The 21,063-nt window shown below is 47.0% G+C and overlaps 1 protein-coding gene across 1 annotated transcript in view; it reads left to right on the plus strand.

The window, feature by feature from the left end:
• Window positions 1–8,253, plus strand: part of CARNS1 (carnosine synthase 1) — a 23,520-nt gene extending 15,267 nt beyond the window's left edge. Inside the window, exons 9-10 of the mRNA XM_015424192.1 lie at window positions 3,733–4,004; window positions 5,996–8,253. Of these exons, the coding sequence (XP_015279678.1) occupies window positions 3,733–4,004; window positions 5,996–7,228 (1,505 nt within the window). The 3' untranslated portion in view covers window positions 7,229–8,253. The remainder of the gene's footprint in view (window positions 1–3,732; window positions 4,005–5,995) is intronic.
• Window positions 8,254–21,063: the final 12,810 nt, after the last annotated feature.

A 21,063-nucleotide genomic window follows, 5' to 3' on the forward strand; every position in this document is an offset into this window, starting at 1 on the left:
AAAGAGAGACCAAAAGCAATAATTTAGATCCTTTCTAGAAAGAGGGAAACAGCTGACTACAAAAATTATGAGGTGGTTTAGAGTAACTGGAGTAACTGCCTCAACTCCTTTTTCTATAACAGAATGGATGTTAAAGTAAGAACACACTTGCCCCAGAGCCTCACAGTGAACAGCAACTTGTCTGGCAGCAAAGAAAACGCCCAAGGAGAATGCCAAAAACGTTTAAATGGGGCTACTGTCTGCCCCTTGAATAAAGCAACAAACAACTCAGTGTCAGGTTCCACAGCCAACAACGGAGTACACGCTTATCAGAAAGGTTATACTCTATTGAAGAGCTATAGAGGCATTAACAAAGGCACTGTTAAGAATGGCATCGCCCCTACAAGCATAATGGGATATAGGGCATTCGTATGCACACACACACCCTCCATAAGCCAATTAGCCATATTCCCGCGCACGGGAGAAGAGCCCCAGACCATTAGAGCCGAAGCTGGGAACCGATAGCGCTCCCACGGTTTTCCCTCAGTGCCAGAAACTACACCACCTGCACATCTTAGAGATAACAGCATTACAGCAGAGAAGAAGCACAGAAGGAATGCAGCAATAATTAGTGCACAGAAAGAGGAAGCCTCTGGCCTCCTGAACTAACATGGCAGCATAGCTGACACGAAGGACAACTGAGGGCAGGGCTTGCCTCAACGACTTCCCTTGATACCACTGCCCAAATAAGGACCTTTAAATAACCCTTTTCTGCCTCAGCTCGGCAGAACACCCCACCCCCACGTCTGCTGGGTTTCCCCCGTCGTTCAGGGCATGGGACAGGGAAGGCTGCAGGGCCAAGGGTGCGGAGGCTCAGTAGGTAAAGCAGTGCAGAGGAGCATGGTGGGGGGAAGGGGGTCTCTCTGCCCAGTTAGCAGCTGGGAAAGGGGTGGTGGTGGTGGACAAGGCACCGAGTGCCACTTGTAACGCTCCAGAGCGGCTCCCCGAGGAGGTCATCGGCAGTGTCACCAGCCGACTCCGGGCTTCGCCGGCTGCGTCGGGGTGTTCGGATTCACCGGCGGGCTGGTTGCTCGAGCTGCTGCCAGGGCTGCCCAGGCGCCAGTGCTGGAGGAAAGTCAGCGAGCAGTGCTGACGGGTTGTGGGCCAGTGTGGCTTGGATCGAGATCACCAGAGGGGGTGTCTTGAGGAAGAGGAGGGGCAGGCTCGGAAGGCAGCTGGAACACCGTTCCAATGTGTTCCGGCCCCAAAATAGCCCTTTCAAGTGGTGTTTCCTGTTGATAATCTATATATATATATTTATATATATATAAAAACCAATGCATTCTACAATTTTAAAACTTAATTCAGAAAGTAAGTATTTTGTTACTTCTGGTCCAGAAAGTGCCTTCCTATGATTGTTTAGCCAAAGTGTCCTCAGTAGAATTGTCCTTAGGCAAAGAGCAGTGCTGATCAAGTAAAAATGCTGGAGCTTTATATCAGGTGAAGGATGATGGAATCCTTGTGTGAAGGATGATGCAATCCTTGTAGAGTGCCTTGAAATAGTCATGTGATTGCACATCCCACATACAGCATAACATTAAAAACTATAAAACAATATAAATTCCAAACTAGATGTTAGACAGTCAAAATATCATACATAGATGTGAAACTGTCAAAAATCATACTACACACCAGTCCACCTGTTCATTTAGACCATATGGGGTTACAGTTTTGAGGGCATGAATCCAAAACAATTCTCTGGTTTTCAAGTGCTGAGTCATCTGCAGGTGGTTGCAAGGTCGAACATATTCCAGAGCGAAGAAAGAGAAGTCTCTGTCATTGTGTCCTGCTGCAGCAAAGTGATCGGTGAGGGGAGCATTTTTTCTTCTTCGTCTGATGCAACTTCTGTGTTCTGTGATTCTGATCTTTATCGGCCTTGAAGTGCACCCTATGTACTTTTTTCACACTTACAGATGATACAATAGATAAGACCCTTTGAGTTCCAGTTAAAAATGATCGAATAGAATATTTTTCTGTTTAGCTGAATCATAACAAATGTTAGTACGTAACATCAAATCACAGACTTCACATCATCCACAGGGAAAGTTGCCAGTTGGTAAATTTTGACCATCCTCTTTGTATTGCTGGTGAAGATTTTAAGCTGCTTCTCACATGAAGGAATGTTAGTTAATAAATGCCAATGTGTTCCTCACTGTGTTTGACCTCTGTAGAAGGCCTCTGCAGGCCGAAACGCGTCAGGTCAAGTCCATTAGCCCTTGTGTGTTAGATTCTGGTATTTTTACATGAGGTGTGATTGGGCCCTTATGATGTTTTTAAAATTCTTTGTTAATAAATACATGTATCTTTTTATATACTCTATATATTAAGGTTTTATTGTTGGCCTTTTTTTCTGTTTGACTAACCTTTTCAGGTTCTGGATCCCAGGTTTCTCGGTTCAGTCCCCCCCCCCTTTTTGCCCCAGTGGGGAAAGCTGCCGCTGCTGACTCTTTTGGAAACTTCTGCTATAAATGTCTTACTGAACTCTGCCCTAGTGATCTTCCTAAGTAATAGGTTCCCATGGCAATAATTTTTCTTAAACACCTCATGAAACACACCCAGTTGCTGCCCATCCGTTATATTTTTATCTCGCTGAATGTCCCACTTCATCAGAAACTCGCCTGTGTCGTGGTGCACGGGTGCCATCCTCACTCCCTGCCTGGTGGCAGTGGCCCCTGGAGGCACAAAAGGCCTCCTCACCCGACTCCACAGTGCACAGGAACAGCTGAAGTGTATTCTGCTCCGGCTGCACCAAGTAGCTTCTTGAAATACCGTTTTCATTTCAAGATCTAGTGCGGGTGTTGCTTTCTCAGCCATTAGCCCTTTAGCTCAAAGGAAAGTTTAGTGGTTTCCATTCACCCGGATCCTCCTCAGGACTCTGCCAAAACCCATCGGCTGCCAAAGGGCCCAGATCGAGTGTCCTTCTCTTTGCATTCCTCCCCCCTTTGATGAGCAGCCTGTGACACAGAGCACAGCCGCTTCAGATTCTGACCTTAGCCCAGTGAGCTGATACGTAGCATCTGTCACCAGAACGAAACGGCAGATAGAGGTCCCTTTAAGAAACAATGAAGCCCCAAGAGAGGGTGTTTCTGTTGGTCTTCCTGTTCTGTTTCCTCTACTAGCCCTTTCTCCAACCAACTATGGCAGATTTGACCTCACTGCAGAAAGGAGGGCAAGCAGTTTTGTGAATCAATTAATATATTTCTGCCTTGTGGACATGGGGCATCAGGATGGAGGGCAGAGCAGCTGCAGCTGTTCTTGATGTCTTCTTGTTCCAGGGACAAGCACCAGATCCAGTGAACACCTCAGCTTTTGGAAGGTTATTTATTTACTTGCTTGGGATTCCAAGGGAATCAGATCTGCCCAGTGCACTTTTCTCCTGCCTGTCCTCTGAGGTGCTCAGAGGGGCACGCAGGGTTCTCCCTTTCCCTTTTCCACCTCACAACAACTCTGTGAGGTAGTTCGGGCTGAGTGAGTATGACGGGCTGAAGGTCACCCAGCGGACTTCCGTGGCAAGCCAAGTATCCCAAGTCCCAGAGCCTAGTCCGTATAATAATCAGCATGCCACACTGTCTTCCCCACCCAGGTTCTGTGGCAAAGATGCACAGTCATCAGCATGTCTGTAGTGATCAGTGATGCGCACCTGGCGTCCCAGCCCTTGGTAACTGACAATGTCTTGCTTTCTACTCTTGGCAGGAGTAGATTTCTTACTGAGCTCAGAAGACCAGGTTCTGCAGCTGGTGGCCCTGGAGATGAACTCACAGCTATGCCTGGAAACCTGCGCAGTGTTCGAGTCCATGGGCCGGGTGGTGGGAGCGCCAGCGGGTGAGGTGGCACGGCCCCTGGTGGAGACGATGCTGCGTCGTGCCCAGTGCCACCTGATGGAGGGCAAGCACGTGTTGGTGATTGGGGCCGGCGGAGTCAGCAAAAAGTTCGTCTGGGAGGCAGCCAGGGACTACGGGCTAAAAGTAAGATGCGGAAACCGGACTTATGCAGCCCCGCCACGGGCTGCAGGATTGACTAGCTAGAGCAGCACCACCCCCCACAGCCCCTGTCCATATTATGTAGACTTCATGGGTGTGGTCTAAGTACAAAGAGGAGAGGAAGCCACAAATTCCCCTGCCCGCCCCTGCCGCCACCAAAAGGGGCATTTCACGTATTCCAGTAGAACTTCCCTGCCCCATTTTTGGCACTGGCTCTTTCCCATTCTTGAGTCATGGCGGTTCTTGGGGCTGGCCTCATCAGAATTACTCCATCTGGGGCTTAGGAAGGACCAGCACAGAAGTAGGTTTCTATTGGAAGAGTCACTGGGGCCAGAGAGAAGTTCAGATCAGCTCTTGTGGGTTTCAGGCTTAGCTGGAGCAGCCTCTACCCACATCAAGTGTCCGTTAGCAGTGTTAGAAAGTAGAACGGTGTCCAAGACCAGGATCTCTGGCTGAGGGTCCAGCCATTGCAGGATGGGACACCCTTTGCCAACTGCATGGCTTATAGTGTGGCACGCTTACTGTGTCTTTAGTAGCTGTCTGGTAGGCCAACAGTGGAACTTTCCATTGCTGCATCTCCCTACTGCCAAAGCATTCGGGAAATACCCAAACAACGTGTTCAGTAAGATCCTCTGGCCGCACCCACCCTCCTCTCCCGATGCCCACATAAGAACCATTATATCGCTTCTGGCTTCTCCAAGCCCAAGATACAAAATGATTCCCCCATCAGTACCGAGAAATTGCCTTGCCAGTTGTTTCCTCCTTTAGAGGAGACGGAAACACGGCGCAGTTTCAAGAATGAAGCCTCTAGACTCCAGCCCCGAAACCGATGGATCCCCTGGGCTCCCCACCAAGGATGTCAGTAGGAGTCCTGCTGCTCAGGGGATGGGAGACCAGATGAGGCAAGAGGTGTGGTGGTGGCAGGCTGGGAATAGGGGGTGAGAATGACATGGGGTAGAAACAGGCAGGGAGAGTGCAGCTGACGGCTTAGTCAGTCAGTAGTCGTTTGATTGTTCTTGAAGGGGACAAGTGCCTTGATGCCAGTTTATTCCTCTGGGACAGAGGGCTGGGTGTGTCCATGTTGAAGCCTATGGAGAACCTTGCCTCCATTCTCCAGCTCAGACCCTGGACAGGGCACACCATTAGCTCATGAGCCAGAGCCTGTCCGCAGCAGCCGTCTTCACAATGGGACAGTCTATATGCTTTACCCCAAGCGCCTCTTGCAGAATGGCTTGGCCCTTACAGGAAACAAACAAAAAAAGTCTACAGATCCCCGAAGTTGTTGGATGTTCCTGCTTAAAAAGCATCAGCAGTGAAACTGTTATTGCTGCCCCGCCCATCTGCTCCCTGCTTAAAGCTCACACTGCCTGGTGATGAGCTAAATGGAGGCACCTCCCTGATCTAAACTGAGTCCTGATAAGGAGGCACAGAGGAGATGGAGAAAGGACCTGTGACTCCCTGTACAGTCTCCATATGCAGCCGGCTGGTGCAGCTTTGCTTTCCAGGACTCTGACCCTTTCCTCCCCACTCTGCCAGCCTGGATCTTGCCCCAGTATCTCACTCCTCCTCTCCTCCCAAACCTGGAGACCAGTGGACGGCCTCACTGCTAAGCGCAGCTGCTGCAGAGACAGGGGTCAGGGGAAGCTCAGACCCCACCTCCCTGCCCTCAGACCGAAGGGTGCTGGAGGACTGTGGCTGGAAGGCTCAGTGTGATTCTTGCCAGGTGGGGAGCAGCTGCCCGTGGAGGGGGCCTCTTGCTTTAGGAGGCTGCTGTTCCGCACTTGGTCCCGAGGAGTTGGCCTCCGGTGATACTGTCAGTAGTGATGATGCATCTCTGATTTTTCTCCCACCTTCTCTGCATCTCCTCTGCCCTTCCGTGTCCGCCCCTCCCCTTCCCCCCACCCCCACTTCCCTTTCCCACCTCTCTCTCTCTGTGTCTCTCTCTCTCTCTCTTTTCTCCTCTCTCCCATCCCCAGATCCACCTGGTGGAGTCCGACCCCAACCACTTTGCCTCCCAGCTGGTGCAGACCTTCATCCACTATGACACCACGGACCACAAGAGAGACGAGGAGCATGCCCAGCGGCTGGCGGGGCTCGTGCGGGAGCGGGGCCTGCACCTGGACGGCTGCCTGTCCTACTGGGATGACTGCATGGTCCTGACGGCGCTGGTGTGCGAGGGGCTGGGCCTGCGCTGCAGCTCCCCCACGGCCATGCGGGTGGCCAAGCAGAAGAGCCGCACTCACCTGCACCTGCTGCGGCGGCGCAAGGAGGGGGCTCGCTGGCCGTCGGCGGCGCTGTACGCCGTGCCCTGCTGCCACCTGGAGAGCCATGCCGACGTGGAGCGGGCCGCCAGCCACCTCAGCTTCCCCGGGGTCATGAAGCTGGAGTACGGCGCAGGGGCGGTGGGGGTGAAGCTGGTGGAGGATGCCCAGCAGTGCCACCTGCACTTCGACAAGATCTCCCGGGACCTGCGAGATGACTCTGACCACCCCGGCATCGGGCTGGGCTGGGGCAACACCATGCTGTTGATGGAGTATGTCTCTGGCACCGAACACGACGTGGATCTTGTGGTGTACGAAGGGCGCATGCTGGGGGCCTTTGTGTCTGATAACGGGCCCACCCGGGTGCCCAACTTCACTGAGACGGCAGCCTGCATGCCCACCTGCCTGCCCCCTGACCGCGAGGCGCAGCTCATTCGTGCGGCCTACCAGTGCTGCGTGGGCTGCGGCCTGACCGATGGTGTCTTCAATGTGGAGCTCAAGCTGACGGCAGCCGGCCCCAAGCTGATTGAGATCAACCCCCGCATGGGCGGCTTCTACCTGCGCGACTGGATCCAGGAGATCTACGGCGTGGACATCATGCTGGCCTCGGTCATGGTGGCCTGTGGGGTGGCCCCCCTCCTGCCCGCCCGCTCCCTCCCCCGCACCCACCTGGTGGGGGTGATGTGCCTGGTGTCGCAGCACCTGCAAGCCCTCAGGTCCACCGCCAGCCTGGAGACGCTCCAGGCCCTCCACGAGCGCGGGGTCATCCGCCTCAACCTGCTCGATGACGAGCTGGTGTCCACCGAGTACGAGGAGCCCTACTGCAACGTGGCCTGTGCCAGCTCTAGCCGCAGTGAGGCCTGCCTCAAGCTGCTGGGCATCTGCCAGGTGCTGGGCATCGACTCGCCCCACTATCCCGTCACTCACTTCCTCTCTCATTTCAAATAGCCTCGGAGATACGGCCCCCTCGGTCTGGAGCCAAGCCGGGGCCTGCTCCGGAGAGGGGGGGGGGCCTCGCTGTCCCTCCCGAGCCCTCCTTCCCTCGCTCCCGGCCCATCACTGGGGTTTGCGTTATGCAGAGACACCCTGCTCCCTACAGCCCTTCCGAAGTGGCTGCCGCGTCCCTCGGGAAGGAGTGTGGCACCATCTGGTGCCCTCTTTGGTAAGTGCCATGCCCACATCACCCGCACACTTGCATGGGCTCACTCTCCTCTCTTGGGGGACCCCGTTAGCTGTGGAGCCCCACCCTCCTGCTGCCCTCTCTGTGGGGTCCTCTCCCCTCCCTTGGCTTGCCGTTCTGAGTTAGCCCCACACCTTGGCTCCCAGATTGTTCCTCGCCAGTAGCACGAAGAGAGGCATGTCCCAGCCTCTTCACCTTCCCTTTCCTCCACTGGAGAAAAGCTACCGGCTTCTGAGCCAGGCAGCCCCTGGATAGAACCTACCTCATGCTTCCAGGACCAGTGGAGGAGAGGCACGAGTCGGTTTTGTTTGTTTTTTGACAGTTTCCAGCAGCCCGTGCTTCACCAGTGATGCCACACTAACAAAATATTATGTGCTGACTCTGAGCACTAGCTTTCCTGTATGCAAACCCTGGTATGCAAACTCCATGCTCCTGGGTAGGAGTCTACTTACAGGCAAGCCCTTATTCCTCAACAGACCTACAGTGACAAGGACCACGTGCACGCCTACAGCAACAGACGTTTACAGAGCAGGAGACTCTAAGATAGTTAAAAAGCTAGTTCTGCTGGCTCAGCACTTAACAAAGATTGCATTAACATCCCAGTGCCACAAAACACCGTTTTAGGAGCTATTAGCATGCACAAGTCCGTGCTCATAAATGACCACTGGATAACATAGGGCAGTAACTCCGGTAATCCCTGGCAGTCATACCCAGTGCTGGGAGAAACCATGTGAATTGTCAGTGCTCATGAGAGAATCTGCTACAGCACTCCCCCCCCCCCCCCAAACCCCCCCAACTACCCTATAATAGTAGTTCACTGTGATAGCACTTCCAAGTGCCCCACAATAACTCATTTGTGTATGCCTCTGGAGTGAAAAAGCGCAGTACCAGCACCCCTGGTTTACATTAAAATAATAAGCCTTCAGATGAAGCCCCTTAAGACCCTACTTAACTAACAGACTATAGTGCCAGCATTCCTGTTTCTGCAATAACAAGCCACAGCCTTGCTACCACGCTGAATTGTGATGAAGTAGCAGACCTTTTGTGTGTAGTTCTAGCAGCTCCAGACCCATATTGTTACCTAGAGAACCAGCATCCTTAAAAATGCACATAACCAGCATAAAGAGAATGAAACAAAACATACTTCCAGTCGGCAATCGCATAACAGAGTCTTGTCTTTTTACTAGCTCACAGGCTGCCTGCAGCTTCCCGTGCTAAACGGGAGAAAAGTTGTGGGAGGGCAACTTGAAGGACCTGGGAGGACATTCCAGAGCCTGTGATGCTTAAAATGACAAGACACCTTGATCCCATTTGGGGGGGGGGGAGGCAGGGACTGGGGATGTCGTAGTGCCCGTGAGTGGTTAGTTAAGTGCCCCCCTCCCACATGGGTTGGTGATCCAGCCTGCCTATCCTACCACCATTTGTGTAACAAGGCAGGCCTAATAGCCCCTCCCCAATAAAATGCCGTGTAAAAATATCCGGACTGCAGAGGTGTTATTTGCACCTTGCTCCACAGCTCTGCTTCTGGCACCAAACTGCTTATTGGAGGTGAAAGAAAATCTGATGGTGAAGATTCACAGAGAAGCAAATGGATCCGGGAGGACTTCAGGGTATGAAGAAGAGTCTTTCTGGTTCTGTGGACCCCCCAGTTGCCTTTCATATTGGTGAAGGGGAAGACAGTGTGCCTACGTCTTGCCTGAAGAACCAGACTGGCTTCAGCAGCTCTTCTCGGTTCTATGCTGCCTTGAGCATAGGGCCTCATAGGCTATTCTTCTTCCCTAGATAAATGTAGAGCATTTTGACTGGCCTCTTCCCCATTACACACATTGTTATTTCCCCTCCCCAGGTGACAGCTTTCTCCCACAACTTTTATCTTAAAATATTTCATAGGACCAGAGAAATGCAATTCCTAAAACTACCTTATGTAACTAGGGCGGCTGACATCCTGCACAGTGTGGATGCTAAGGCAGGCATAGTTGGCCCTTCTGGGCACTGGATTTGCCTGGACCTGAATCTGTCTTTTCACCTACCCTGCATGAGATGAATTCGTTTTCTTGGCTTGGAGGACTTGCCATCAGAACCGGAGTGTCATTCACTGGATCTACACCACATGTTTCCTCCTCCTTCCCACACTTTGAACTACAAGCTTTGTGCAGAGCTCCCACAAATTCCAAATATACAAAATGCAGAATGAAGAACTCAGATTATGAGACCAGAATGTATGAGACATGCTGAAGAAAATTAGGCAGACTTCCTTCATTTGCATAACTTTTGTTCATGAGGCAGTTCCATAATGCCATGGAACTGGCAAAACTTTGGCAAAGACAGGTGTTGCTAAGTAGTGTGAGAGAAGCACTTGAGCAGAGAATTTGGGGGAGCGGGGAAAGATGGAAGCCCTAAAGAGGGTGCCTTTTGACTGACAACGAACCACTGGAAAAGGAAGACGTAAATGCCAAATGATCCTAGGCACTTAATATTCTATAGCCTTCAAATTTCCTTCTGGATTCCTGGGTTATCTCAGAATTCATGGGGTCCTGGACTTTCAGTTCCAGTCAACGCTAGGCCCCGTCTCTTCAACCAGAGTGCCTGGCTTGATGGTCCTTTGCTGATACTGCATATAGTGTGACAGTGTTTACAAGTTTGGGGCGGGGCACCTCGCATCCCCAAACCGTGTAGCCCCATCCCACTTTATAGACAAATCTTCAGCTGCAGGATATGGGCATGGGCCTGTGATGAGATCAGAGCTGATCTAAATTCATTCTGTTCTGCACAAGTCCTTGGATTGCTTGCAAACCTACATTGCACAGAAACAAGGGGAAACTACATTGGTCTCTGTTCTGTGATTTTCATTCCCATCCTACCTATTAATGGAATTAGGCAAAATTTTAACATACAATTGGGGAAGGACTGCTCTCATGCGGCAAATCAGCATCTCCATTGCTTCAGGAGTACAGAGGCTGCCCAGTTATTTCAGATTTAACTTTCTTGTTACAGTCAAAGTCATAGATGAACAGGAGTGTTGTCTGAGGACTGCTTTAAAAGGAAGTAACAAAAGTGGGCCGTCCCTCACGACCTAAATTGCTTTGTCAACATGGCCTTTTGCCTCAAGCGCAGCTTATCTGCAGATCATTTGCCTTTAGGCTGGCGAGTGAAGAAGGCAGGTGATCTCCCTGAAGGGGCTGGGTTTCACCCATGTTGATAAACCATTCTAGAAATAATAATGTAGTAGTAGTAAGCTAGTAGGATTTAGAAAAGCTCTTGCATACATTCGACAAAATAGAACATAGTAAGAAGCGCTAACGTAGCTCTGAATGTTTAGAGCTGAAGAAATCTCAAGAATACCAAACCACCAGTGCAGGGGTCATTTCGTAGAAAAAGAGGTGCAGGAGCTCATTAGCATAACTTATTTGCATGTGCCACACCCCCTGACATCACCGGGAGTGTGTCAGAAGGCAACACCCACCACTCAGGCTCTACTGGACTCTTGGATTGCTAGCTATTGGGGGGGAACGTGCAGATCTGTCCTCGTAGAGGAGGGAGAGCTTGCACTTGAATCTTGGCCTTAAAGATACCACTGGACTCTTTTGGATTGCAAGCTGTGGGGGGGGGGGCTCTGCAACTTACCTGGCTGCTTCTTGCTCCTTGTGGCCCGGGGCTGCTGGGAGCAGGGGGCGGGGCTTGTTGCGTGTGCCCGCCCCCTGGGCTCTTTACTGCCAGAGCTCCCCTCCGGTGTGCTCCTGCAAGAAATGACCCCTGCACCAGTGTAAAGAGGAGTGAGGCTTACATATGCAAACTGCCCTCAGGTTGCTAGGTAATATCCCTTGCAGCAAAAAACACTGCTGGGACTGGCCTACAGCTAACCAAAACTGAGAATCGGGGTGGTGAAGAGCCAAGCTTTCCCACAGAAGGGATATCGAGTGCTTTCAGCCCTCGTGGTGGCTGTAAGGGAGCAATCTCAGTTCCCCTCCTTGAATCAGGAGCCCTTGAGGGAGTCGGTGATTGGGCTCTAGGTTGAGAGATGCAGCTGGCTGCATTCTTGCCTTTAACTCTCACAAAGGATTATTGGAGCAGCAAAGTGGGGCAGCAGATTTACTGGTGGGAGCAGGAGGGGCTCAGAAGACCGGCTTCCTGTGAGACCCCCAAGTTGTCCTGGTTTTCCAGCAGTCCCCACTTGTTGCATTCAGGTGGGGGCAGCCGTGTTGGTCTGAAGCAGCAGAACAGATTCAGAGTCCAGCGGGGGCACCTTTAAGACTGACAAAGGTCTATTCGAGGCATGAGTTTTCATGCGCACGGCACACTTTCTCAGATGCCTCGAATAAACCTTTGTTGGTCTTAAAGGTGCCCCCGCTGGACTCTATAATTTGTGCTACTTGTTACATTGCTCATGTCACACGAGGGATGTGCAGTGTTGTTTCCATGAAAATGCTAAAGAGCCAGTGAAGCATATTATAGGTTAAGTGCAGACATGCTGTATATGCAGTCCTGGAGTCATGGTTTCCAGGGATAAGGAGCAGATTCTCCTAAGCTGTCACATCCTTGCGAGTGAATATGGCAGCTGTCCTTTTATACGGGGGGTGGGGAGTCAATTGAGTGTACTCGGGGGACATCACCGGCCCTTGGACAGGAAAGCTGTGAATTGGAATGCCTGCTTGCTGCAGAGCTCACTGATAACTTGGCCAACTCATACACCTTTTGGAGGAAGGATGGGATATCAGTGCTACAGTTATGTCAACAAACTGATGGAGGAGAACTGAACTTAAAGGATCTGAAAGGAGGCCTATGAGGAAACGGATGTTTGTTTACTAAGCCTTTTTATGCCATTGTTCCTGTGCTCGAAGCACACAAGCAATGAAGCATCATTTTAAAGTAAAAATAAAATAGCTAAATGTTTAACACCCCCCCCCCAGCAATTAGACCATAAACCAACAACTACCAGTAAAAAGCAACATAGCCGGCTGTTCAATCAGTGGTCTGTTAATTACCAAATGCTAGTTTTCTAGCCTTTGTGAAAAACAAAGAAGGCCAGCTTCCTGCTACAGGAAGACTATGCATGTGGGCAATCTTGTTCCTGGCTGCTGATGTCCTGACATGGGTGTCCGTCAAGAAGGCTGATAAACGGAGAGGCAGGCCCACAGAGGCTGCCTGGCTATGGGATACGATGAGCCTTCAAAATAAGCCGTTTAAACTGGGCTTGGAAGCAAGCAAACAAATAGTGCAGTGACGTGACCAAAATACTGGTAAAATATGTCCCCATTTCCCAAGATCTATCAGAAGGCGCAAGAGGCATTTTGTGCCGGCTGCCACTTCTGCGTTATCTTCAGGAGTAACGCCACCTAAACAGCAGAGAAGGACCTGATTCTGGAGGTTACAAAAGGAAAATGTGGTGGGAGTCAGAGGCTGTGTAATATACAGCAGGTAACTCTCTGGGTGACCCAGGGCCTCCCTTCCAGAATCACCTTTCTCCTGCCTGGATTCAGCTTTCGCTTATTCACCCTCATCGTCTCAACCTCCAAGCACAGGTTTAAAACAAAGATGGCAAATCTTGGGTGCTGTCAGCATATGGATGGTACCAAGACCCCAACTTCCTGAGGATCTCTCCCAGTGGCTTCGTGGAGAAGCTGAAAGCTATAGGTAAAATCACTGATGACGGAACTTCAGACACCAATTTATTTGGGACCAAGGTAGCATCACCACTGACCAGCTTTGAGTGCAGGCAGGCAAAGCATGAAATCACGAGAGCCACCCCAGACGCCCTAACCATTTGTTCAAGCCACACGCGGCAGCTACACAAGCAGGATTCCCCCCCCCCTTGATAACTTTCTCAAACGGCAGTCAGTGCGGCTGATGGGAATCCCTGCCAGTCTTTCACATGCGACCACATGGGGAGTCCTCTGCTCCTGGCAGGATCTCAGTGGCCAGGGCTGCATGCGGATGACCCAACCCTGTGGGCAGAGCAGATCAGCTCCAAGGATCCAAGTAATTGTGCAGTTACATCACCACAGGCTCCCAGGTGGGATTCTGCCAAGATTCTATGAAACTCGATCGCAATGACGTCTCCGTGTGTGACATGACAGCATCCTACATAATTAGAGGATTCTGGTGGTGCTATTCAGTCACCAATGAAGACACTGGGTTGCATGTATGGTCTTCCAACCAATTCTCAATTCCAGTCCTCCAGCCCAGCAGGGTCCTCCACAGCAGCGTGACTCAAACATTTCTAATCCTTCTCTGAGCTTATTCGATTTTTGCATGCACACGTGCACAGATGGAAACAAACACTTCTCTGTCTCTGGGTGGCTGCAATCATTACTGTGCAAAAATCCAGTTTGTCCTATGTTCCCCCCAAATGCTTTGAATAGTCAAGAGGATTTTGAAGCATAGTGTACAGCTTATTGTAGGGATCATGATAATGCACACAATTGGCAGGTTGCCAATTCAAAAGCTAGCCTGTCCTTACTAAACCATTATACCTCCCTCCATGGGAGAATGTAACCCACTCGTATTTTTCAAAACAGAGACTTAAAGGAGTGTGCAATCTTTTACTCTATTTCCATGAAACCTTGACTCAGAGTGCAATCTTAAGCACCTTTCCTCGGCAGGAGTCCAAGTAAACTTGTCTAGGGTCAGGCTGTACAAGGAATCATTTTTAGATGCTCAGTCACACACAGAAAATGTTATGTTGAAATCCCAGTTTTTCACAAATAATTTTTAACTCACTGGAGCTATCATTTCTTTCTCTGTACTCAGTTATATTGAAAAATTAAGAAGTTGCTATAAAGTTGTGAGGTTTTTTGTCCCAAGGCAGTTATGCCCCTGCACTGAATATATGATCAGGTTACAGCCTGTCAGGGGCTAAGGAGAAAGATGTCATCCACAGATGTTTTTGGTTTCCAGTTGTTTTTGCTTCCCATCAGTCTACCACTATGGTGGTAGTTTTTAAAAAGGTATGGGGAACAATTACAATTGAAATCCTGAAAACAATAGTTGTGGGGGTTTAGATATACCACGCTGGTCACTGCATCTCAAAAGGCTATTATAGAGCTGGGGAAAGTACAGCAAAGGAAAGCAAAAAATGGTAATGAAACTGGAGCACCTGCCATAAGAGTCAAGGCTAAAGCAACTCAGACCTTTTAGGGGAAAAGGTGACTGATGGGTGATATGAGAAAGTGGATAGAGAAATTTGCCTCCTCCCATATTACTAGAATTCAGAGTCACCTGATGAAACTGATTGGCAGTAGATTCAAGACAGGTGATGGGAAGCTCCACTTCAAGTAAGGGCTAGTTGAGTTGTGGACTTCACTGACATGAGGTGAGGTGGTGCCCACTGGCTTACATGGACTTAAAAGGGGGCTGGAAAGATTAATGGAGGACAGGTTTGTCATTGGTTGTTAGCCGTGAGGGCCAAATGGATGTCGAATTGTCCGATAGCAGGGAGCAGTCAGAAGCTGAGGGGCACTGTCTGTACGCCCCACTTGGGGGCTTCCCTGTTCTGAGATATTGTCATAATCCTGGGCCTAAGGCTGAGGAAAGATGCGGCCTGTAGGCATCAGGGAAGCATCTCTTCCACAAAGGCCTTGGGTAAACTTTGCATTATGCCTGTTTCCCAAGCACCTTTCAAGCCTCAGGATTGGACTGGCAGAAAATGGAGGGGAAACGGGCACCAATCCCTGTGAAGGAGGCAGAGCTCTAACAGGACTGCATATATAAGGCCCTTTACAGAGAAGGGGCGTGTGCACTCCTGGAATTTTCAGTGGCAGTGAAACTGCTTTCAGAGGGAGTTGATCCCTTGCCCTGTGGTGGAATGAGTCTGGCCTACTTGGGTCAGGCACTGAAATACAGTAGGGACTGAGTAAAGTCACTGCATCAGGGAGGTTTGTTGATTTTTGACTGGCTTCTTTCTCTAGCGTTTTGCCCTGTATTAATTCTGCCACATTTTAATAACTTTTCTATACTTACTTGTTTTAGCATTTGGTTAATAAACCAGTTCCTGTTCACTCTGCCTGGGTTCTTAACACCTCAAATTTGGCCATACATCAGGACACATGCTGAAGGGGGTTGCTTGGGGGCAACTCTAGGCCCTTTCTAGTAAAGCTCTAGAACCAGAGTGGTGGCAGCCAATTAAGTCCCTTGCCTGCTCCAGGCCTGAAGAGAGCAGGGGGAAAGGAGGGTGTGTGAGGGAAGGGAGAGATCCCTAGAATGGACACCCCATCTGTAGCAAACTTGCTTCTGTGACAGATATAAAAAACTATAATTGGAACAAAATATATACCTGCTTTCTAAAACACAAACCTTGGTTCTCCCAACTTTACTTTGACTCTAACAGTCAGGCATCAGGAGTTGGGGAACTTGTTCTCCAAGCACATGGGGCTCTGATTTATATTGGGATGATGGTGTAGAAGTAGACTTCAGCACTGTACCCAACTTGAAATTGCCTCAGAGGGGTACTATTTACCTGGTTGGGGTACACATGTAAGGGGCTATAAATGGTGACATAGTTTGGCCCCATGACTATCGACTTTCATAGTCTTTCCAGACATCTCCAGATATTGGGGGGGGGGGGATTGTGTCCCTGTTCTGCAGCTGTACCAGCATTACCACCATTACATGAAATCTCCCAAGTCTCACGTGCTACTCATGGCTGGGATTGGCTTTACTGCTAAGCGACAGCTTTGCTCAGAGCCCTTTTTAAACAAAGAAAAGAAGAAGTATTTGCTTGAGCACATTGAAGAAAAGCTGGCTGTGGTGAGTGTTCATTGGCTAATACCTGCAATGTTACTAATGCACCTACCCATCTCCAGTTCTCAGAGCTGTCTTACGCCTTAAAATGTGATTTATTTTTATAAAGTAAAATTAACATAAACTGTGTAGTGCATATTTGGAGCTTTACAATGTAAAGGAAAAGAAGGCAGACAGCCTGACACGTGGGGTGAGGCAAGACTCAGAGCTGATCCCACATTTGACCTGCCTAAGTTTGAACTCAGTTTATACCATCAATGAAGAATCCATTGTGGCCATCATTAAATCTCTCTTCACGCCAAAATCTTTTCTTTCGTATCTAGTTTATTAATTTGTATCCTGCAGAGGTCTCTTATATCAATACTTCAGCCGCAGGCAGGTTTTGTTAGCTTGTCTCAATGTTGGCAACTATTGTTAAATGTAATTCAAATAAAATCGCTTGATTTCGATTTGGAATTACATGCTACAACTGTTCTAATACCAGATGTTCTGAAGCAATGCCTCATCTTTCTGATTTTATGCCTCATTTCTATTACTAATTAGTTGGGTTATTAAATGCTGAGGTTATAATGCTCTCTCGCAGCATGAAACTTGATGTCATCATATTCAGGCTGCTAGATTCAATGTACCTCATATGGATTCCTGACTGTCAGCAACATCTCTGATCTGCATATGATGTGTAAGGGTTACCCTTGCAATATCCCTGATTTTCCCTATATATTCCTGCCAGTGCACACAGCATCACAGAATCATGGAAGGGACCTCCAGTGTAATCTAGTCCAACCTCCTGCACAATGCCGGAAATTAAAAAATACCTCCCCCTCCACACCTGCAGTGACTGCTGTTCCACACCCAGAAGATGACAAAAAAATCCCTCCAGGATTGCTTCCTGACCCCAAAGTAGCAATCAGCATTTCCCTGGGCACGTAAAAAAGGGCCACAAGAACAAAGCACTGAGGCAACCCTTCCTGCCCTCCCTCTCATGATCTGCCTACGTTCACAGAATCCACATTGCTGTCAGATGGCCATCTAGCCTCTGTTTGAAAACCTCCCAAGAAGGAGAGCCCACCACTTCCCAAGGAAGCCTGTTCCACTGAGGAACTGCTCTGTCAGGAAGTTCTTCCTAATGTTTAGCTGAAAACTCTTCTAATTTAATTTCAACCCGGTTCTGATCCGACCTTCTGGGGCAACAGAAAACAACTCCACACCATCCTCTAGATGGCAGCCCTTCAAGTACTTGAAGATGGTTATCATATCAACTCTCAGTTGTCTCCTCTCCAGGCTTAAACATACCCAGCTCCTTCAACCTTTCCTCATATGACTTGGTCTCCAGACCCCTCACCATCGTCATTGCTCTCCTCTGGGCACGTTCCAGTTGTCTATATCCTTCTTAGACTGTGGTGCCCAAAACTGAACACAATACTCTAGGTGAGGTCTAACCAGAGCAGAGTAAATTGGTACCATCACATCTCGTGATCTGGACACTATAATTCTGTTGATACAGCCCAAAATCGCATTTGCCTTTTTAGCAACCACATCACACTGCTGATTAATTTTCAGTGTATGGTCTACTAAGACCCCTAGGTTCTTTTCACACATACTACTGCCAAGACAAGTCTCCCCCAACCTATAATTATGCATTTGATTTTTCCTACCTAAATGTAGAACTTTACACTCATCCCCAATGAAATTAATTTCATTTGTTTTAGCCCACTTTTGCAGCCTGTCAAGATCATCCTTTATCCTGACTGTGTCTTCTACCATATTTGCTACCCCTCCCAATTCAGTATCATCTGCATATTTAATAAGCATTTCCTCTATCCCTTCATCCAAATCATTGATAAAGATGTTGAACAGAGCTTTTCTGGGCGATGGTGCAGCATTGTGGGTGCTTAGTCAGGGCGCTCCTGACTAGTCCCAACCTTCTTTACTTTTTCGGAGCCCCCAGGGTCCTTGTGACCATACTGGAGGGAGGCCAGGTCACAGGAGACTTGAACGGACGGCCCGTAAACGGCGGTGAACAGGACGAGACTGATTTGTTTCGAAGTGGGAGCGAAGAAGAGAGCAACATGGTTCGCCATGTTTGCATAGCTGTGATCGCCTGTTTTAAAAATCTTGGACTTACAACATAATATACAACAACAGAGGCAAGAATGTGATTACGCGTATACTCTGCTATAATCTGGTGAAGACCTCCATTAATTGACCCCCTAGGAGTATCTCCAAATTTTGGAAGAGTAAATGTGGCTAAGAAAAGAACCGGAGTAAAAGATAAGAAAATGGTGCTGGTAGGGTCGAATGAGGAAGGAGCCATTACAGCTTCAGCGGAGTTCGGAGAGTTCAGAGAGGGAACAGGACTATAGTCAAGAAAAGGGGATACAAGATATGCCTCCTTTACCTATGGAAAGAAAAAGGAGTGTCTCCAGTAAAATGTGTGAAGAGTCTTACAAAACACTCCTTGGTGGTGGGTTTGTCAAAAGGAGGCTTCCAAAAACAATCGCACGGAGAAATGAATAAGGTGGCTAAAAGGAGAGCGAGGCGTCCTCCAAGGAAAAATAACAGATAGTAGAAAATTGAAGACAGAGGCAGCAAAACAGAAAAGGCAAAACATGGAAGTGAAATACCACAGATATAAAGAGATAAGACATTTAAGTATGATTATCAAGAAAAAGGTGTCCCAGAAAACAAAGCAGAAAAATAGCCAATGTGTGTTATGTGGCAGAACAACTTATTTTGTTTGTATAATGCACGAAATGATAAAACCTTTATAAGGTGGAAATGAAGGCAACTGATAATAACTGTGTTTTGATATCTCTTTTATTGCCTAAAGGCAATCTCTAATTATTATTCTTACCTGTATTTTACTGTTTATGTACCTAATTGGTGATGGTAAAATGTGATTAAATTGTTAACAATTGGGAATCATGTTACCTTAATATAAATAATAGAAAACAAATAAAAATATCTGCTTAATTTGGTATAGTTTTCTTTTTCATTTACTAAAAGCAATTAGGTAAGAATAAACATTGTTACTGGGATATGATGAGAGTAGAATATCAGAAATACAAGGTATAACTATTGGTTAAATAGTTGCTGAAAGAATAACAGTAGTAATACAAGTTTAAAGAAAAGAGATAGAAAAATGAGCTTTAGCTTGGCACCTGACTGTAGTTTATAAAATCTTTGGATAATATTTAGAAAGGACTATAAAAATTAAGGTCAGTCAAGAGTTTATTACGGTCATAGACTATTATAATAGAAGACAAGTAAATACAGTTAAGGGAGCAGTATAATTATAAAATATAATGGCATCTAAAATTATAAATAAGGATCTAAAAACTTTAAAATACAGAAATAAATGGTAAAATGTGATTAAATTGTTAACAATTGGGAATCATGTTACCTTAATATAAATAATAGAAAACAAATAAAAATATCTGCTTAATTTGGTATAGTTTTCTTTTTCATTTACTAAAAGCAATTAGGTAAGAATAAACATTGTTACTGGGATATGATGAGAGTAGAATATCAGAAATACAAGGTATAACTATTGGTTAAATAGTTGCTGAAAGAATAACAGTAGTAATACAAGTTTAAAGAAAAGAGATAGAAAAATGAGCTTTAGCTTGGCACCTGACTGTAGTTTATAAAATCTTTGGATAATATTTAGAAAGGACTATAAAAATTAAGGTCAGTCAAGAGTTTATTACGGTCATAGACTATTATAATAGAAGACAAGTAAATACAGTTAAGGGAGCAGTATAATTATAAAATATAATGGCATCTAAAATTATAAATAAGGATCTAAAAACTTTAAAATACAGAAATAATAGAATCAAAATTATGATCAAAAGTTAGGTTTAGACCTATCTGTACTTTATCTCTTTCCTAGTTTGGTATGCCAACCAACCAAATTTGGCAACCATCCTAGTCAGCTTTTGATTATCTCCTGCCAGCATAATTGACAAAACTATCCTTCTATTATGACCTGGAAAGGAGTCAACTATAGGCTTGATCAAAACTTCCCTGATATTATGATATATAAGACAATCGAAAATTACATGTTCCAATGTTTCATCAGATCCCATACCACATATACAACTTTTCCTCAATGATCTAGTAAATCTGGCCTCCATTATGGCTGAGGGTAAGGCGTTGTATCTTAATAGGGTAAAAATTCTTATATGATTGCTGATATCTAAATATTTGATGTAAGATCTCACAACTATCTTGTTAAGTGTACTTTCATCAAATACAGGGCTCCTAATCCTACTCACGTCCATCTGTCGTTCAACATCTAATATTCTTTGTTTTAGAACTGATCTAGCCTGATCACGTCCCAAAGACAGTATAAACTGTTTTGAAAAACCATAACAGACCAGTTTATCTTCTATCTTTTTCCGCCATAAAGGTAATATAGTAACTTTGGCTTGTTTATAGAAAAGGAAATTCTGAAAAATTCATGCTCAGTGGTTAGATTATTGCTTGGGTTATTTTATGTGTTTGAACTATGTTGAAGGTAATGGGTTAAGATGAGAGAAAATATTAACTGGTTATTTTTGCAGAAATACTAAGTGGTAGAAATGTAATCCTGATGAAATCTATACTAGCGGTCAGTATATAGTTTGGTTATGTTAATTATTAGAAATACACAATGAATTATTGATGAAAATATAGATAAGACAAAATATTTAATAGGCATTTTTGTTGTTGAAATACTGTGTTGTGGGAAAATAACTTTCTTTTCTTCTTCTTTTTTCTTTTGGAAAACCTAATAAAGAGATGAGATAGATAGATAGATAGATAGATAGATAGATAGATAGATAGATAGATAGATAGATAGATAGATAGATAAGATAACAAACCA

This window comes from Gekko japonicus, unplaced genomic scaffold (assembly GCF_001447785.1).
Source record: "Gekko japonicus isolate JY-2015 unplaced genomic scaffold, Gekko_japonicus_V1.1 scaffold1380, whole genome shotgun sequence".
NCBI lineage: Eukaryota > Metazoa > Chordata > Lepidosauria > Squamata > Gekkonidae > Gekko > Gekko japonicus.